The 20,692-nt window shown below is 46.7% G+C and overlaps 1 protein-coding gene across 1 annotated transcript in view; it reads left to right on the top strand.

Annotated features, from left to right (window-relative positions):
• The first annotated feature begins 16,559 nt into the window (after positions 1-16,559).
• LOC144125360 (uncharacterized) overlaps positions 16,560-20,692 on the top strand; it is a 17,622-nt gene continuing 13,489 nt past the window's right edge. Inside the window, exons 1-6 of the mRNA XM_077658674.1 lie at positions 16,560-16,690; positions 16,795-16,867; positions 17,900-17,985; positions 19,217-19,333; positions 19,653-19,688; positions 19,775-19,828. Of these exons, the coding sequence (XP_077514800.1) occupies positions 16,616-16,690; positions 16,795-16,867; positions 17,900-17,985; positions 19,217-19,333; positions 19,653-19,688; positions 19,775-19,828 (441 nt within the window). The 5' untranslated portion in view covers positions 16,560-16,615. The remainder of the gene's footprint in view (positions 16,691-16,794; positions 16,868-17,899; positions 17,986-19,216; positions 19,334-19,652; positions 19,689-19,774; positions 19,829-20,692) is intronic.

Here is a 20,692-nt window from a genome sequence, read left to right as displayed (position 1 = left end):
GAAGCGTGACACCACGTGCCAAGAAACGTGATGTTCACACACGCGTACCAAAAAAAAAATGGCGGTGGTTTAGCTCTGGTTAAACCTGGAGTGACGCAATAGCTACAGCTGGCTGAATGGGACTTGGTCACGTGACCAACCACGTGACGAACCACGTGATCAGCCACGGCGCCGCACCGCCGGCAGCTGCTCCGCACCACGTGACAGCGTGGCGGCGCCGCCATGCTGAAGGCTCGAAATGCTACCGTAATGTAGCTATCGCTACAAAAAAAAACAAAAACGAAGAACGCCTGACGATGAATAATTTACTGGCTATCATTTACGTCATGAAGGCACTGAAATGGGAGACACGTGTCCAAAGCAGCCTTCTGTCTTCGCTCCAAAACTGCTCGATCGCCCCTTGACGCTTGCAGTTGTTATGTCCGTGGATTTTCATTAGGAAATAAAAAGAAGCTTTTCAAGTTTGCTGAAAGAGATAACGTGGTCATCGTTGTACAGGCATAAGTGAACTAAACCCAAATATACTTACGCCATGACATATCCACAGCGTTATACCAGAGTGGTCCTGAACAAAAGCAAGAAATTTGTTCCGCACTCACTTTTGGCATGAGATACTCAAGTGCACTCGAAAACATCTCTCACGAGAGGCGACGCAAAGGCGGTACCCTTTCACGAGACACACTTAGGCTAGGGAGTGTCAGAGGCGCATGCGAAAGAATTAGCATAACCACATTTGTTTATACACTATCGAAATAAATGGGTTATCATCGTCTTAAGTCACCAAAAAATAAACAGTGGCATGGGTCGAAAGCCATATAAAAGAAATAAATAAAACATCTCTTCTATCCGCTGCGAACAGGTGCAGAAAGCTCGCGTCACCACTTCTGTTATAGGCAGTAGCCACATGCAGTGGCCGTCTGCGTGGCTTGGCTTGGCTGCGCTGCTGCGTGCTCGCATGAGGCTCGCGGCGGCTGGCAGGCGTCTTGTGCTCGTGCCGGTATTCGCCTGGCTGGAATAAAGCTGTCCGCTTGGCGTCTCAACGGTCCTGATTTCCTCGACTCAACAATTTTCTCCGTGCTTGCACCAGGTGCGCGTAACAGTGTACAGCGAGGAACACGGCGACACGCAGAAAGCACTTTTTGGAAAGCTCTTACGGACATTTCCAGCAACCTAGATATTTCCTACGTAAGCGTTTTGACTTATGCGAGTACAGGATGGAAGTCTCTTTATTACCTGCAGCTGCTTTTAACAGTCCTGTGATATTTCTTAAATCTACTGGAATTAATAAGACAAGGCTACCTGTGACTATAGTGTAACATTTGACGCAATATCTTGTTGTACCATGCCTTGCGGCTACCAAATGGCATATTTCAGTAGCAAAAAATAAGTGGCCTTATTTCCATAACGCCATAATAATAAATATTATAAATAACTATAACAACTCGCGTGCACGAGGACGCGGTTCGAATCCCGGTCCTGGCGCAATTCTCCACCGGATAAAAATAAATCAGTGTGTCACTGGAATTGTATAGCGAGGCCTGGGGTTCGGCCCCATCCCAGTGACAAGAAACGACAACGCACCCCCTCACCACAACAGGATTTTGCCACTAATTCTGACGTATTACTTGTCCGCCACTTTCCAAATGAACAGACTAATTATCCCCCGGCGCTCTGTCCTCAGCGGCTGCGGAGCAACTGACTAAGGTGGCGGCCAGACTTGTGACGAAGCGTAGGGCGGTAAGATCTCTGACTCCGGCCAGGCCGCCATTGAATACTGGACCTGGCTACGTTTAAAACTAGAACCTTGTCCAGTGAGGCTAGCTGAAGAAGTATCAGGTATTAAAAAGGATATCATAGAGCTTAGTGAGGTTCAGGGTCACTGACGAAGCATATACAGTGCTAAAGGGTGGACACATACCATTCTGTTGCGGTTTAGTGGAGCGAGAAGAAATAAATGTGCGATTCATGATCAATAACGATATAGCAACACATAAAAGAGTCGTATAGCATCAACGATAGGGTGGCAATTATCGTAATTAAGCTTAATAATAGGTACAAACTGAACGCGCCTACATTCAATCATGATGACCAGATGAAGGCGTAGAATTGGCAATGAACAAAGTAAAAACAGTACACTGCACGGATAATAATAATAATAATTGGTTTTTCGGAAAAGGAAATGGCGCAGTATTTGCCTCATATATCGTTGGACACCTCAACCACACTGTAAGGTAAGGGATAATGGAGGGAGTGAAAGAAGAAAGGAAAAATGAGGTGTCGTAGTGGAGGGCTCCGGAATAATTTCGACCACCTGGGGATCTTTAACGTGCACTTACATCGCACAGCACACGGGCGCCTTAGCGTCTTTCCTCTATAAAAACGCAGCCGCCGCCGTCGGGTTCGAACCCGGGAACTCCGGATCAGTAGCCGAGCGCCCTAACCACTGAGCCACCGCGGCGGGTCTGCACGGATGGGCGAATTCATTTTCAAGGTAGGCAAGAAGCAGGCAGGAGGCCAGGTAGTGGGCGACTACCGCATAGGTTCTAGGGAGAGCAGAGAGGAGTTATTAGTAGAGTTCACAGAACAGCATAATTTACGGACCATGAATACCTCAGCCCGAAAGGTGAGACTAAAAACCAAATAGACTTCATATTGTGCGTACATCCTGCCATCGGCAGGATGAGCACACAACAGTCAGCATGTCCCTGCTGAAATAAGTTCTATGATGCAATGACCTCATACAGGCTTCGTCATAAAAATGTCATACAATTTGTATAATATTGTATTGCAGCTGCGTGACAAATGTACAATTTTGCAAAAATGAATGTCATTCGTATGACATTTGTATGACAAACTGTATCAGTTTATTGCATCATACAACTTTTTTCAGCAGCGGTGGAGGTGCTCTGCAAGGTGCGATGAAGTGGCGATAGGATAGAAGGGTCTCGAATTAGCCTAAACTTGAAGAGAGAACAGAGAAAACTAGAAAGGAAGAAGCCCATCACCGAGTTAGCAGTAAGGGGAAACGTAGAGAAATTCAGGGTCTCTACGCAGAACAGATACTCCGCTTTAACCTAGAACTACGCCCTTAGTGCTCGAACGAGGTACGATAATCTCACAGATATCATCACTGAGAGCTCAATAAAAATAGGGAGTAGGGTAGCTAGACAGGATACCGGCAAGCTCTCTCAGGAGAGGGAAGATGTGATTAATACATTTCAAAGCAGGAAAACCTCTGACTCCACAGAATAGAACTGGCAGAGCTGTCGAAGTTAATCAGCAAGCGTAAGTTAAGCGACATAGGTAATTATAATATGCACAGAATCGAGAATGCTCTAAACAACGAAGGTATACTAAATAATTCGTTGGAGGCACTTAGATATCTCTTAACTGCGGGAAAGCGAAAACCGTTTGCGACTCATTGCACTGATTTGAATTTGCCGCGCTTGAATTCATTCCACGACAGAGGAGAAAAGCAGCTGGCGCGAGCGTGGCAGAGATATCACGTGGCCTAATATGTAACGGACGGACGCGAGTATGGGCCATTGAAGGCTATCGCCTTAAAAGCGTTCAAGGGGAAGCTAGGCATAGCCATAAGTCCGACGTACGCGTTGAGAGACAAGGAGGGCAATGTTGTTACCTATATGGATAATATAGTTAAGGTAGCTGAGTAGTTCTAACCAGATCTATACGGTAGCCAAAACAATCAGGACGATAATGACGGAGGAGGCGGCGCAGAGGAATTGGACATCCCGCCGGTAACGAAAGAGGAAGTGAAGAAAGCTTTATAATCGATCCAAAAGGAGAAAGTAGTTGATAATGATTAAGCTAGGGGGAGCAGCGCGAAAAGAAAAGGACGAACACAGAGGCTAACAGGACAGGCACGGAAGGAGTGCGAAAAGACGAGGACGAACGCAGAAGTTAACAGAACAGACGCCTGTCCTGCTAGCTTCTGGGCTCCTGGAATGAGGGCCCACCCAAACATTCTATGCATTAAACGTTTCTCTCTCTCTCTCCCCCCCCCCCCTCCCTACCTCCCTCCCTTTCCCTCTCTCTCTCTCTCTCTCTCTCTCTCTCTCTCTCTCTCTCTCTCTCTCTCTCTCTCTGCGTTCGTCCTCGTCTCTTCGCGCTGCTCCCCCTAGCCATGCAGCAAGACCAACAAAACGGATGCTTGGGCGAGTTGGTACGACATTTCCCAGAACAGCGCGAACTTGGACTCGGACAGAAGGAAGGCACACAAACGGGAGCTGGAAACCCGTCTGTGCGTCTTCCTTCTGTCTGTGTCCAAGTTCGCGATGCTCTTCGGGAAAAGGCCAACAAGCCCAAACCACAACTCTGGTAGTGATCAGGTAACTGCAGATCTGCATGAGGGCGCTGGGGCGATTGATCTAGAAAAACTGGCCACCCTGTATGCGCAATGCCTCACGACCGCGAGCGTACCGGAATCTTAGAAGAACGCTAAATTTATCTTAATCCATAGTGAGGAGTCGTCAAGGACTTGAAAAACTACGCATCGATCGCTTAATAGAATCAGGGCAACCTAAGACTGCAGTCAACCAAAGGACCATCCTGGCTTTCAGCATATCTGCTCGACGATGGATCACATTCACACTATCTAGACAAATGCGCAGAATATAGCCAACCCATACATATATAGCATCCATAGATTACGAGAAAGCATTTGACTCAGTCGAAACCTCAGCTGTCATGGAGGCATTGCGAAACAAGGGTGTAGAAGAGGGATGTGCAGAAGTACTAGACAATATCTACAGCGGCTCAGATGCCGCCGTAGTCCAGCATGAGGAAGTAATAAAATGCCAAGAAGGAAAGGTATCAGGCAGACAGACACTATATCTCCTGTGTTGTTCACTGGCTGCTTGTGTACAGGAGGTACCCAGAGGGCTGGGTTTGGAAGAGTTAGGGATAAACGTAAATAGAGAACGCCTTTAGTAATCTCCGATTCGCTGATGGCATTGGCTAGCTAAGAAGTCAGGGGACGAATTGCAAAGCATGATCGAGGCCATAGAGAGCATTAAAAAACGGTAGGCCTGAAAATTAACATGAACAAATATGAAGTAATGTTCAACAGTCTCGGAAGAGAATAGCATGTTTACGGCAGGCAGCTGTCGTAAGGGAGTACATCTACTTGGGCCAGCTAGTGACGGTAGATCCAGACCACCATAGTGAAATAACTAGGAGAACAAGAATGGGGTGGAGTGCATTTTGCAAGTAGCCTCATATAATTAATGGCTGTTTCAACTAGTCATGACCAGTGTCCCTCAAGAAAAAACTATGTAGCAGCTGTATCTTACCGGTTTCCACCTATGGGGCTAAAACGTGGAGGCTAACTAAAAGGGTTGAATCTAAACTGAGGACAACTCTGCGAGCTATGGAAAATAAATGATAGATGTAACTTAAAGAGACAGGAAGAAAGCTGAGTGAGTCGCGCCGCCTAACTCGCCTACAGGAGTACAATAGTCGAGTCATTTATCCCTCCGGCCTCGAGCATACTGCCGCCGACGCTCTTTCCCGCTCACCGCTGCCTTGTTCCTCGTCTGAACCAGTAAATGATGGTAGCCGCAAAATCCGTACCAGCGACTAAGTCTCTCTGTGCACTCCGATTAAACGCATCCCTACACAGGGAACAAACGCGAGTTATGACATCCTAATCGAATCGAGAAGAAATGGGCATGTACTGCGAAGGCAAGATAACCGATGGTCGTTAACCGCAACGTACTGCATTCCAGAAGGCAAGCATATATAGTAAGGACAGCAAAAAGTCAGGTGGGCGGATGAGATTAGGAAGTCTGCGGGGAGAATGTGGCTGCAGCTGGCACAAGATAGGGTCAGCTGGAGGGTTATGGCGCAGTCAGGCTGCTGCTGATGAAGGAGGTGGCAATAATTTCTCCGTGAATAAGATGAGGACGGAAGAGAAGCGCACAGACGACCCAGACAGCCGCTTATGTATACTTTCAACAGTTTATTAAGTGAAGCTTAAAACCGATTTACACCGGCTCAACATCAAAACACTCAACACAACTCAACACTCAAACGAAACTGCATATAACGTTCGAAGAAAAGCACTTCCTTTTCACCGATAATTAATAGCCTTTTATAAAGCTATCACTGCCTAAGATTATGTTTGCAGATTCAAATATTTATTTTTATATATTTGTTCGGTGCTCCCGTCTTCACTAATAAGGTTTGGTTTTGTTTGGTTTGGTTTGGTTTATGGGTTTTAACGTCCCAAAGCGACTCAGGCTATGAGGGACGCCGTAGTGAAAGGCTCCGGAAATTTCGACCGCCTGGTGTTCTTTAACCTGCACTGACGTCCCACTGTTTAAAAGGTAAAAGAACCGCACAAAGTTTTCCCTTGTTGACATCGCACTGTACACGGGCCTCTAGAATTTCGCCTCCATCGAAATTCGACCGCCGCGCTATTTAAAGTTTCGAAGAGCACCAGCGACAACTGCAGTGAACCGCGTTGCGACTTCTCTCCACAAATGAGAACAACAAGGTTTTGATAACAGCGCATACAAAGACAAGAGTAATAGCCTCGGCTGCTTTCATAATCACCTGCGGCGACTGCAGCGTACGCACCCCTTCTGAGTTTATCGGCGAGGTGAAAATGCTCACCATGCATTGAAGGCTATCTGTAGACATGAATTTTTTTAATTACTTTGATGCGCAGAATGGAATAAATTGGCTTCACGTTGGCACAAATCAACGATTGGAAGTCAACGCCCATCTGGTGCCGTTTGTGTGCTTCGCTCGCACACTTTTTTTTTTGTTCTAATTGAAATTTTAGCAATTTGAGTAATGTAAAATTAGCTTGGAAGAGAATAATTTCGGAGCAATAAACGAGCATCGCGAGAGATCAAGAAGAGCAAGATATTGGCAGAGAGAATTGCAAAAGGACACACGACTTTTTCTCCCGTCTCCACAGTTACACTGCTTGCAGGCAATACACTGGCTAAGTTAGGTTCATTGAGCCGTTGGTAACGACCATTATATCCTCTCCCGTAGTGACGTCAATGCCAGATTCGGCTATTCCCCGGTGCCAAGCCGAATGCCTCACGGTCATTTCGTGCCCTGCGCATCCCTCGCGACTACAGCCTGTTCGTATATACGCGTTAAGGCTAGACGCTGCCTTCAACGGCACGATTGCATTATCGCCGCTCCCGAAAGACGTTTCCCGGCCGAAAGCGCGTCCACCCGATTTCGTCGGAAACTTCGCTGACTACGGGGAATGGCTTTATTTTGTCTTTGCTGGCGGGAGGACTTATAAAAAAAAACGAAGTAAAATGTTGACTTAATGAATACGCTTAACGAAGCACGGAGCACGTTAGAGCGTTAGCGCTCAGATAAGCACTCGAGCGTCTAGATTCACACACACGCACGCACGCCCGCACACACGTTTTTAGCGTTGGCTCTTGAATTGGTTTATTTTATTTTTCCAGTTTAACTTCACTGCAGCCTGTGACGGAGCACGCTATAACGCTGTTGTTTCTTTTTACACACGTGTCGTTCTCGTATATATATATATATATATATATATATATATATATATATATATATATATATATATATATATATATATATATATATATATATATATATATATATATATATATATATATATATATATATATATATATATATTGACACTTAAAAATAAAATGAAGCGTGGCAAGTAGCCCCGACGACTTACATAGCTGCGCCTTTGGAACTACAAGAAAATAGAAACATTAAAGACCTTCAGCTGCGAACTCTCCGCTGTCTATGATCTGAGGATAACGGTATTTGTACAACCGTGAAACACTGTTCGAACAATGAATGCGTGGAAGCAAGAGTGGTGAAAGAAACAGCGTGTTCGAATAAACGGTGACGAAAGCTGCGGACACCAAGTCGAACGGCGTCACAAAAACGTCGGCCTCTCGGCACTGCGAAAACAAAGCGACGAGAGATGTTTTACAGATGCGAAATCGCGAGAGCGAGTTGAACGTCCGAGTTATAGACAGAGCTTGCGAAACGAACATTCGCGGCTCGATAAATGTTTTCTTCCCATCTACCCTACTGCGCTGAAGGCCCCAGCGTCGAAAGACAAAAGCGATACAGAAACCGCCGCGTGTGTATATAATAGTACGTCTACGAAAATAAACTGCCTTCCTCCCTAAATTGATAACTGCTGCGGGCGCACGTCAGCAATCGCCATCTGAGGTTAAACTAACAACAGAAGCACGGCAATAGCCCCCTCAGCTCGCAATCGCTCACGGGTCAGCCAGGGGGCCAGGCAGCCGTTTTGTGAATCATTCCTTTCCCATTCGCATTTTTCTTCTCTTCTTTTTCCTTCGAGCAACACAAGAATCGTGATCGCCTTTCTCTCTCTCTCTCTTTCCTCCTTCTTTTTTTCATCTACTTCCGTCTTGACCTCCTGCTCGTCCCTCCGCTCCACATTCTTTGTGCCTGCTTCTTCATTTTCAGTCACGAAGGTTAAAAAGAACGGAGACAGAATCAGAAGCCTCGTTCGCTGTACGGTGGTGCATGATCGACCCAAAGAGAGACCGCTTCGTCTGCGGCTCCTGCTGCTGCAGCAGGACCTTGCCTCGGGCCTGTTCTGTTCCCAAGCCAACTCATTGCCCTCCCCCCTCACCCCTCTCCTTCTCTCGCCCCCTGCAGGTTCAGCGGTCAAACCGTACAAAAGCGAAGCGATGTCCAATCTCCTTATGGCAGCACAATTTACTCGGAAAATAAATGGCACGTCCGTGGCGATCAAATCAAAAGAAGGCTTCTTTTTTTTCTCCCCTCCTTCCGTGCCCTGCCGCCGCGGCCGACGGTGGCGCGGTCGCGGCCCACGTAGGGACGAACGGGAAACGGACGACGGGAAAAAGGGAAGACTGAGAGGAGAGGGGAGAGACAGGGAGTGCGGGACGAGAGAGAGATACGGGGCCACGGAACAGGCGGTGAGGAACCCAACAGAACGCGGGCGCCGCCTCAGCAAAAGAACGTTGCGAAACAAAAAGGGAATTGAGGACCCTGGGGTTCCTGAATCTTGCGGACCCGACCCGCGAGCTCACGCCGCGCTCAGGATGGCACGGAGGAGCCAGCCCCGCGAGGTTTCTAAAAGCGCAGGAAGGACGGGAAAGAGACAAGAGATTAGATAGAGGGCAAGTGAAAGCAAAAAGTAAAAGAAATGGCGAATTTCGTCTATTGCGACAAGGTAAAAGGGGGGCTGATGTACTAGAAATAGCTTTTGTAACCAACGGCCGTGCGGGGACCACCGGGACCGGAGGCCTACGCGACTTGACCCCGCACCGCGCCGGACAAGCGGACGGACACAAGCGCCGCCTGATGGGCTCCCCCTCGTGTATAGCGAAACAAATGAAGGCACAAGCAGACGTAACGAGCTGTGAGATTCGATGAAATCAAGCGCGCCCGCCCGCACGGGAGTTGCACGGGTGAGGGGGACAAGGTTGTCGCCACGGGCTAAGCGGTGAGGCGCCTGAGCCTCAGTCTATATATTTGTACGCGCTGTTTCCCGCGACTCTAGCTGCAGCCTAAGCAGCTACGTAAATGGAAAACACGGAGACAAAAGCAACTCGGCGTAGTCGAGCACACCCTTGTGTATAGTGTGACGCGTCCACATTTGTCCAGTCTTTCAGCTCCCGAATGTTTCAGACCCTCTCCGACACAAGTCCTCTGAAAGAGTGCTTTCCGCCCTCAGAGCGATGACTTGTCTGGCGTGCTCCTGTCCTTCCTAGTTCAACGCAGAATCTAAGAGGAGGACCGCCCTCATTGAAGTGTAAAGTGTGCAGACCTCGCTTTCGGCATACAAAACGCGCCAACTGTGCTTGAACGTAAATGCTCTTCACTCTTCGATAATGTCCCTTTGTCCTTCTTTCCGCGCTAGGTTTGAGAACTGACAGAACGTGAAGAGCTTCGGTACACAGGAAAGCAAAGCGACAAATCGTGCGAAGAAGCCTCGAAACCCAGGCTGCGAGTGGAGGCTTTTGTACCGAATAATGACGGCAGCAAGCAAACCGACACGCGTAATAACGTACTCTCCACCTTAGGAGGCAAGCGTCCGCCCGACGACTGACAAAGACCACATGAAAGAAAAGAGCGCTGCACAACGGGATGAGTAAGTGGAAGGCGAAGGAGAACCCGAAAGAAATGAAACAGGGGGCGGCGTGTCCCAGTTGCGAGATCGGGCCCGCATTGCGCAATTCGTCGCAACAAGTAGCCCACAATGTGTCTCGGCAGGCCAGGAGAAGTACGGTAGCGAGCAGGAGCAGCAAATTGTGTCAGATTGTTACACGCAATATTTGCAGCGCGGAAAGCACTGACTAGCGTTTCCCTTTGTTAGTCGAAGGAGCTGAGCTATAGGTGAAGAAAGACAGGCGTATGGAACTTCGATGGGGAAAGATTTCTTTGCCTGCAGAGCATAGATGTCCCTTCGACCCTGCTTTCCCTCTCTCTCTCTCTCTCTGTGACTTTTTCGAATGTCTTCACTACTGACATCAGCAAAAAAAAAAATATAAGTACCGGTGCTCTCGCACGGAATTGGAAAGTAAATGCTCAAGCGCGACAGTACAGAAACTGGTCACGATGCCTTTCAAGTATCGCGACACAAAAAGAAACGAGATATCGACCAAGAGAACCCATCAGACACCGCACACGGTTGCAAAACACTGCTATAGCGAAACTCGGAGTGTGTGTCAGGTTGTCCTCGTCGTTGATTGCGCTGGCTACAAGTTGCCATGTCCAGACACTTGTTTAAATGATAAAATGAACCGAGGTTGTGTCCACTCAAGAAAAAAATAATAATAAGACGGCGTCAGTCAGAGATGGGCTGTAGTGTAGAAGGGCAAATTTAGAAGAGACCGCAACATTACTCTTCGAAGACTGCAAAGGCTGGACGACTGTACAGACGTTGGGCAAAAGGGCAAACCGCAGCGAACGTAATTGCCAAAGCAAGCGTCATCCTGCTGGCCGCAGCAGTCGCCTTTGTTTTTTGCTATTACTTTCCTTCTATACAATGCAAGCCGACGTCAATGACGCAGTACGACAAACGAGTTCTCCAGGGGAACCTCTGTCCTGTCAAAACGTATTTCAAAGCGCAAAAGTTACATCTTCTGTACAGTCAGGACGCCACTACATAAAGCCCGCATTATACCATACAAAACAATGGCCGAAAGAAAACCATGCTTCGAGCCAGTGCCTCAATCAGACAGAGTGATACTGGCGTCCCCGTCGATTGAAGCGAATCAGAGGTGGACAAAATCAAGGAGAGAGACAGAGTCAGAAGTGTACAAAGATTATGTGGAATGCAGTATCACATAAAAATATTGAAGTGGAACAAGCCAGAAAAAACTTAAGGGCCCTCTTAAGCCCATTCTCAAAAAAAAAAAAAAGCGCTAGCATTTAGGTTGTCTTCTATGGTGTCTACGTTTGGTGTCTAATGTTGTTCTTATTGTGATTAAATTTTGAGTCATTTCCTCAATTTCAGTTTCTTGCGTGCTTGCACTACAACCCTGCTACCCTCCCCGGCCGGCCCCTCCTTGACCTCATACTTCTACGGCAAATATGAGATGTGGTGAGATGGAACGCTGACGACATACACATGGTTGAAAATCATGACAAATTCTTTTATGTTCACAGCACGCATGCAATTCAGCCATTTTTATGCATTTGTCCCTATCCAAGTCAATTTCAAAGTCTTGTTCTTCGTCGTCTTCATCCATGTCCGATGTCTAAATCTGATCAACAGGGGTATTGGGTCTTTCTCTGCTTGCGCGTCTGACCGTACCGCCACTAGCCCGATTTTGTGGTCCGTGCAGTAGGTAGCGGCGCGCTTGAGGTCCATGGCACACTATTCTTGTCTTTATTCCGACGTGGCCTACGTCACAACATCCCGTGACCTACGACCTACGTCGGTCACAAGGTCACGTGACGTATATGGCAGGAAGGCCACCTGCTTTTTCGCAGCAGAAAAAAGGGCCACCGCCGGGTTTTTCGCAGAACGAGAGCCTTAAAGCTATATCGCGTTAAAATGGCATGGTATGGTATGGTATGGTATGGTATGGTATGGTATGGTATGGTATGGTATGGTATGGTATGGTATGGTATGTAGGGGCATAACGTCCTAAAGCTGCACAAGGACTGTCTATGAGAGACGCCGTAATGGAGGGCTGCAGATTAATTTCCACCGTTTAAGATTCTTTATTGCGCACTGGCATCGCATTATTTTTAAACGGACTATAGCGCATGAGGGTCTCTCCGTTTACCGGACTGGACCGCATGGGAGCTGGTCTGGTTCGTGCGATTACGATTAATGCGGTATGCGAGGTTTAATGTCCTAAAGCTGTACCTAGACTATGAGAGACCCCCGTCGTGGAGGGCTCCAGACTAATTTCGACCCCTCGGGGTTCTTTAACATGCACTGACATCGCACAGTGCATAGGTGTATTCTGGATTCTGCCTCCACCGAAATGCGTTCGACTGCGGCTAGGATCCGATCCCATCACGTTAGGCTCAGCACAGCGATTTACTATTCGGAAAAGTTCCCTTTTCCAGAGAATTTTCGATCTAAACTTGGCTTTAAAGGGAAAAAAGAATCATCGTTCGTTTTCAGAGAATTCTGGGAATTAGCAAGGAAATTAATGAAATTTCTTGGCTCAAGAAATCACAAACTGGCTCGATTCCTCCTTTCTTCTTTCACTCCCTCCTTTATCCCTTCCCTTAAGGCGCGGTTCAAGTGTCCAAAGATATATGAGACAGATACTGCGCCATTTCCTTTCCCCCAAAAAAGCAATTATTATTATCGATAAATACTGCCGCTAATCACGAAATCGGTGCCACTGAGGACGTTTAAGTTTTTCACCGGAGAATTATTAATAGAACGAAAAAAAAAAGCTTCCATCTCGCGTACTGCCTATCACGTCTATGAATTTTTCTTCGGGCTGTGCACAAATACAGCGATGTCTTCCATGACGCGTTCCTCACGGCGCCACTCCATGAGTGAGATGCCATAAGCTGTGCAAGTCGCGCGCCTCAATCCCGTGTTGGCGGCTCAGAACTTTCGGTCGTCGTCTTATACTATATTCCAACCTACAGACATTTTTTTTTTCAGTTCCCGTATATATAGGGTGCCGACCTATACGACGGATCAACCAATGTGGCAGTAAACACGGTAGTCACGTTGAGCAATATGACACCATCTTTTTATGAAAAGGCTTTGTAGCATCTTTGTTTTGGTGCAAAAATATACTTTCGGTGGCGGCTGCGTTTTTATGGAGGAAACACGCTAAGGCGCCCGTGTGCTGTGCGATGTCAGTGCACGTTAAAGATCCCCAGGTGGTCGACATTATTCCGGAGTCCTCCACTACGGCACCTCTTTCTTCCTTTCTTCTTTCACTCCCTCATTTATCCCTTCCCTTACGACGCGGTTCAGGTGTCCAACGATATATGAAACAGATACCGCGCCATTTCCTTTCCCCATAAACCAATTATTATTATTATTATTATTATTATTATTATTATTATTATTATTATTATTATTATTATTATTATTATTATTTCTGAGTTTCAAAATAAACGTGCTTAATGAAAGTGGGCGTTCCAGTTTTTTTTCCAACTTTTCATACTTCTCTGAAAAAGCTAGGAAACAACGATTTTTTTTCTTTTTCGAGCTTTTAAGATTTGCTGAAATTTTACGTATCTAGGACGCCAGGACTCTACCTGCCGCCGCGATCCTGCAGGCCTGCTTGACCAAGCGTCGTTGTTCCGGCGAGCTGTTTCTGGTCAGAGCAGCTTCCCAGGAAAAAGGCGTGGGATTGGGGATTGGTGGTTGAGTAGGGCAGGGTTAGGGCACTTCCAAGTGGAGCGGTACAGGGTTGGTTTGGTCCCGTAGGAGGGGCAGTAGTAGGGAAATACGGTCGGGTTGAAAATGTTCTTGAGGAATAGGCATGGAGGAGAGTTCGTTAGTAGTTGCCGCCACCGGACGGCTTCTACCTGTTTAGGCCTTACAAAAATTTCTTTACACAATCTATAGACTGTCCACAGACTTCTGTCTATAAAGTCTATAGACTCTTTATGGACAAACCCTAGAGAACAGTCTATAGGCAATACAAATCCTATAGACAGTCTATAGACAATCTACAGATTTATGGCCATACACTTTCAGTCCATACACTTTGAGACAGTGTATAGACTACGAACAGACAAAGATAAATATATATATATATATATATATATATATATATATATATATATATATATATATATATATATATATATATATATATATATATATATATATGAAGGCAATAGAGTCGATAAGAAGTCTATAGACTGTCTATAGACCATTTTTGTAAGGGAGGTCCCAGTATGGTGGTGGTCGTAGTTGTCTCTCGTGTCGCTAGTGGTTGAGAATGGATGTGTATAGGTGAATGCCTTTGGCAGGGCTTCGTCCGGGTTGGACAGCTCTTTCTCCTGCGCCCGGTTAGGGATATCTCGAGCTTGCAAATTAGCGCGCTTTTATTTCCAGGGAGACAGGCGTGCCCAGGAGTACAGACGATTCGCGCGTTCGGGATGTTGGTGCTGTATAAATGTTGTAGTAACCAGTGGGATTGTGCTGCAATGAGGCCTTGTGAGAAGGCGCGACGTGTTGCTTGAGTGACCGTAATAACGGCGTGTGTGTTGTCCTGTACGGTTGATGTATGCTGCGTGTTTGACGACCAGCTCTACGGCGCTCCCCACCAACTTTTCGCTGAGTGTCGTTCGGATGGTACCGCCGTCGATTTTTCTTCCCCGTCAGCTACCGCTAGGGACATTGGGACGCGATCAGTATTTGGCCGCATCGGTGTACAGGACATTCAGATTGCCGCTGTAATTGTGCCAGGTAGGGCTTTCGTTCGTGCTTGTATAGGCGGGTCACCTCTATTTTACTGCGAAACCAGTACCAGTGTCACGATGCGACGATTAAAACCACCGCCAGGCCATGAGCCACGCTGTCAAACGCGCCCTTTCAGTCTAGCGCCAACAACACCTTCGACCGGCGCGAGCTTGGCTTGTCTGCGGTCTTTCCTTTGATCTTCCTGCTCTTCTTTGATTGTCCTGCGCCTGTGCACTGGAATCTCGCTATTCCCCTATGCCTCTAAACGAGAGGGTCACCCTGTTCTAAAAGCCTCTAATGTTGAAACATCAGCATGAAACACCACTACCACATCAGCCGAGGTTCATAGCCACTAAGCCACCGAAGGGGAGCATAGGGCCCTTAATTCTCGAATACAGTCAAATCAAGCCCAAAATTTTGTGAAAGTTGCTCAACGCGACTGAGTTTTTTCGAGTCGACATAAGGAACCGAAAAGGCGCTTTCCCGAAAATCTCGTTTTCTAGAGCAAGCAGCTGAATGTAGAATATGTGCCCTAAAAGCTGGCCTAACCCAATTGCTTAAATCTGTGCAGAGTTAATTATTGCTTAATAAAAGCTTCTTCAAGTCCTTGTCAACCGAGACACTGCCTCACGTCAGGATCAAATCAGGCGGTACATTTTATAAGCGAGCAGCGTCAGTGTGTATGTATGGTTATCTCATTATGCCTCCCTGGCATCACTGCATCGTGTTCGGCTCCAAGCTAGGCAGTGCCCTGCACACCAAAATGGCAGCCACGCTAGATGAAAAAATTTTTGCGCAGTCAAATATATGAGAAGGCCCCCAAGGCTAGTAGCATGGGCGTGGATATGCTAAAAACAGGGACGGCGATGCACCCAATAAGAAAATGTAAAGAAATAAAAAGAAGAAAACCATTCAGCTGGTATACACATTTCATTTGTGTAAATCCCTCACCTCCCGCCCTCTAGTAAAGGAAAACCCTGGAACGAAGAAGCACTGCCACAAAATGCCGTTTCCTACCCTATTTTTGAATGACATCAACACACGCAAAACATGCCGAAACAAAAAAGAAAACACATGGAACAGCACTGACACTCAACAATTTCTTTATTGGAAAGATCACCTTATGCGAGAAGTGAAATGTGCTGCGTGAAAAACTGAAACGCCCACGATTAACGACAGTTCCAAAAAAATGCATATATAGCATTGGTGTCTTTTCCAGTAAGGAAGCAGTCAAGTGCCAGTGCTGTTCTGTGTGTTTTCTTCTTTATATGCGAATTGCGTACATGCTGCATATTTCCTAACTGTACCTATTCCAGCTGGTACTTCCACTAAACAATAAAATATTAGAAGAACGGCAGCGACCGAACAGTAAAAAAAAAGTTTAGTGATTACATTGAACGAAGGAAACAAACAGCCACGGTCTGCAAGTACGAAGAAGCAAACGACAAAAATACAGGGAAAACGAGCTGCTCCCCAACTGAGCCGCATCTCTTGGAGTGTCTTTCGTTCGCAAACTAAACAGGGCGAAGGGGGACAAAAAAAAACTGCATTAATCTTCATTCTTACCGAATAAATTCACTGAGCCGCGGCCGATTCCCCTACCGTCTAAGCGAGCCCTCTTAAGAGACGAAGAAGAAGAAGAAGAGCGTGTCCTCTCTCGTCGCGCACCCGTGCGAATCGCAGCCAGAGGCGCCAGCAACACAGCAAGTACTAGGAGCTATGTTTCGATCCGGAATCGCCTGGCTGAAGCTCCAGACCAAGCTGAGCATCGCCATCTTTTCTCTGCAATGCCTAGTGAGTAATGACGCGCGCCTTGAGAACAGCGACGTCCCGGAATTAGGGGCGTATCGCGCTAGTCTAAGAGTTAGGCCTAACTGGACCGCTGCGGCTCTTTCCAGCTCGTAAATTCCATCCTGCTGTTCTTCACGTTGAAAGACAAGGTGCTCCTGGAATTCGACATCGAACAACAGCGTAAGTGAGCAATCTGCGGTTAATGTGACGAACTCGTGTTTTTGACACTTCGCGCTGTTTGCACCTCGTCTAAGCCTAATATGGTCATGGTTAGGTGGGCGGATGAGATTAAGAAGTTTGCAGATATACGGTGGGCGCAGCTGGCAAAGGACAGGGTTAATTGGAGAGGCCTTTGCCCTGCAGTGGGCGTAGTCTGGCGGATGATCACGGCCACTTGACCTATCTTTGATTCGAACCCGCCCATTAGACTAACACGAGGGAGAACATTACGCCTTTACTTATTTTTATTGTACGCCATTTTTCCCGTCTCTTAAATCTACTTCTTGCGTTTCAGAAATATTACATCGCTTTTGAATTGAGTCGGAACGGCACAAGCAGCACTCAGTCGTGGCCACAGCTATAGGATGTTGGTTACGGTATATACTACATATACTATTAATGACGGCGAGCCTCTTATTGCCTCAACAAAAATGACTTCGCCAATGTGCCCCCTGCTGTCACACACGATTATGAGCACGCTTCTGGGTGATCCGCTGCTGTTTATGTCGCTGTCGCGTCGAAGCTTGTAGCGCAGTTATGAAAGCATCAGGGCAGGTGGCTTGTGAAGACAACAGCAAGACACGCAGTACTATCAAATGAAGCACAATTTGAGCCGGCAACATTTGGCCCATGTTATGAAATGGTTTCTCAGGCGTGAATACAGCCGTGCCTATCTCACGGATATAAAGCGGTATATTTCTTTTAATTTACCTGATTGTCCTCGAGAAAACTTGCACGGGCTGCATATCAAGTGTAAGCATGCTTTTTTTTCTGCGTGTAGGCCTTTTAAGCGCTAGCAACAAGCGCACATAGCCATAGCGTCGTCATATATGCTGAGACGATATATAGTATACACTCTACGTAGAGGGGAGTAAAAAGAGAGTAAGCTGTCCTCTAGCACCCTCACTTTTGTAGAAAGTGCACTATAGGAGAACTTATTACAAATTTACTTCCATGTAGGTATATTTGTGTTGAGCATGTATAATGTTTCAGCTCTGCTTCTGTACGTGATAACGCTCGTGGTCCGCTTCCTCGCCGGAGTCGTGACAGACCTTGGTCTCCTGATTGGCGTCTACTTCGTGAGTACAATGGAATATGGCTGGACTTTCGTTATTTAATATGGACAGGCTATGCACGAACAAGATTCGCTTTTTAGCTTATCTTTTAAATATGACAGCTGGTTAGCGCTGCCGTAACAGAGGCTGCCAATCCTCGTAGTTATTACACTTGCAGTGTCTCATAATAAACAACGGGAGATGACGGAACATAGCAAACTGGATAAAGGACTGACAACTGTCCAGACTCGTTCAAGCTTGCAGATACATTTGGTCCGCTCGTGTGCCTTGTATATTTTCTGTCTTCTTAATTCTGCCTAATCACAGAACTTAAACTCGTTATTCTCGTGGAAATATGTCAACAACTTTGAGCGAAGGTGTTCATCTTAAGTTTGGACTTCGCCGGTTTCGTTTAGGCTCAAGATTAATGCAAAACTATACCTGCGAACTTTGCGGAAACTGTTCTTTTTGAGGCGCACATTACGGTTTGCTACACCTGAAGCTCGTTCACTTGCTTATAACGCTGTTGTCCGGCCAATCTTAGAATATGCTGTAAACATCTGGAACCCCTACACTAGGACCAATATTCACAGATTAGAAAGGATTAGAAAAAAAAAGCAGCCAGATTTATCTCATTCTTATGGCCGCTCCTCCATTACTGACCTTCTCAGAAAAAGTGGATTACCATCCATTACTGATATGAATCGTATTTATCGCTTGAAATTCTTTTTTCCACTTGATGACCAATGGGCAACACAATATTGACACCTCGCTAATAATTTGTTAATCTAGAGGCTATGCTACACGCATGCGACATTCCATTTCAATAAAACCTTTGGCAGCAAGATAACTGCTATAAATATTCCTACTTCCCTAGAAGCATTACTGAATGGAACAATTTTGCTTACCATGCAGTTACATCGAATTCGTTGTCATTGGTTGAGTCACTGCTACAATAGCTGGTGCTTTAACTTACTTGGTGATCTGAGCTGGCTCACTCAATTGCTCGAACGTTTGTATTATGCGCTCGTGTGGGATGACACCTCTGTGATGTTGTTTTTCTAATGTTTGTATACTACTGTAGTATGGAGTAGTAATTTTGTTGTTGGTGACGCCTTACCTGCTGTATATTTTTCTCTATTTTTTTTTACTGTGCAAATGTTTGTATAACCAACCTACTATGGTGCTATAGTCTTATGTTTAAGACCGCGGTATCTATAAATAAAAAACACACGCGCCTCTTCTTATTCAACAGAGCATGAAAGCCCTCATTATCGTGAATGTAGTCTGGAAAGGCACGGGTGCCATCTTCGACGTCGTGCACGGAGCAACGTTTTTTCCCGTCGTCTACGATCAACTGCGCCTTCTGATAGTGAGTGGAAACCGACTAGCACGCCTACATGACACCAGCGCGTTTGTTTGCAATTCACCTCTCTGCATACGGCATTTAGAAGGTACACGAGATATGCTCGATTCCCGCCGTTTAGTCTCGCCTAACGTATACGCACTGCTGGCGGCAAAGAAGCTTATCGTTCGAGCTGCTATGTCATATTACTGCAGGTTAAAACTTACGTCTGGTCGCATACTTTCCACCTCGCAACATAGCGAGGTGTTCTAGTGCATTATCGCACACGATATGACATATAGGGTTGACCTTGATTAAAAGATAATATTAAGCACTGCTTCCACAGGACCACATCTTCAGCAACGAAGGCTTTGCTGGTCTTGTAAGTACCCTGTCCACTCTTGGTCTTTCTTATTTGCCTTCGCTCTATGCCCATCGCTGCTAAGCCTAGTTTTCTTTTTTCTCCAGAAATACGAAGAGACGTTGACGTGTACGCTGTACCTCATGCTTGCGCTACTGATGGTAAGCTCCAGCGATGGCGCGTATCGAATTGCTTCACTCGGTCGTCCAGGACTAAACGCAAACGTAATCATCCAGCGTCTAGACGTACCGCGTTTAAAAGAAAGCCTATTCGTAAATAAGATTGCCGCATAGGCGAGTCAGCGTGCAGCGCGGTCGCCGCGGCAGAAAAGCACCGTGACATATGCAGATCCCACACCCGGCCACTCCCGGGAATGATGCAACTATTATGCCGTGCGCTCGCTACAAGCAGCAGAATGCAGCTGGTCAGTCGTATGGCGTTACTAATGCACTGAGGTACTTTGCCTCATGAGAAAGCCGATCACGCTGCGTTACGAATGAATGACTCGTCCCCGAAGCTCGTCGCTTCCTATACCTTGCCGCCCCCATACATCAATTGTTCACAAACACATGTTCCAACTTGTTATTCTTGCTAGTAGCCCCGCTCCACGTGTAGCGCAGATAACGCGATCGTTCTGACAATCGCGCCGACGCTGAGTTCGCACAAATCAATATATGGTCTCGTGCCGTTGCTTGCCACAAGCGATGCAATGACCCGCAAACACCCCCAATGACAAAGAACACACGCGCAGATGTCACCACTCGGACGTCATGAGCCCGTATACGTTCACTTACCTTGACTATGGGTGGACAGGACGATATCAGCAAGGCGACGCAATCGTCGGTCGCGTAATGCAAGCGGACATTGCCACTCGGAGTGAAATGTCATGTAAGGCGAAAACAATCGAACAGTTATACTCTGTTTCATACATAGCAGTCAACGCTGCCAAAGTTAGCGCGCCTGTACGCGCAGGTCGTGGTGTATGAATATCCTTCATACCGTGGCGCAGGCTAATTCCGCGCCCA

Source organism: Amblyomma americanum, chromosome 3, assembly GCF_052857255.1.
Source record: "Amblyomma americanum isolate KBUSLIRL-KWMA chromosome 3, ASM5285725v1, whole genome shotgun sequence".
NCBI classification, from domain to species: domain Eukaryota; kingdom Metazoa; phylum Arthropoda; class Arachnida; order Ixodida; family Ixodidae; genus Amblyomma; species Amblyomma americanum.
The sequence above is the reverse complement of the archived record's forward strand: the minus strand, read 5'-3'. Positions and strand labels throughout refer to the sequence as shown.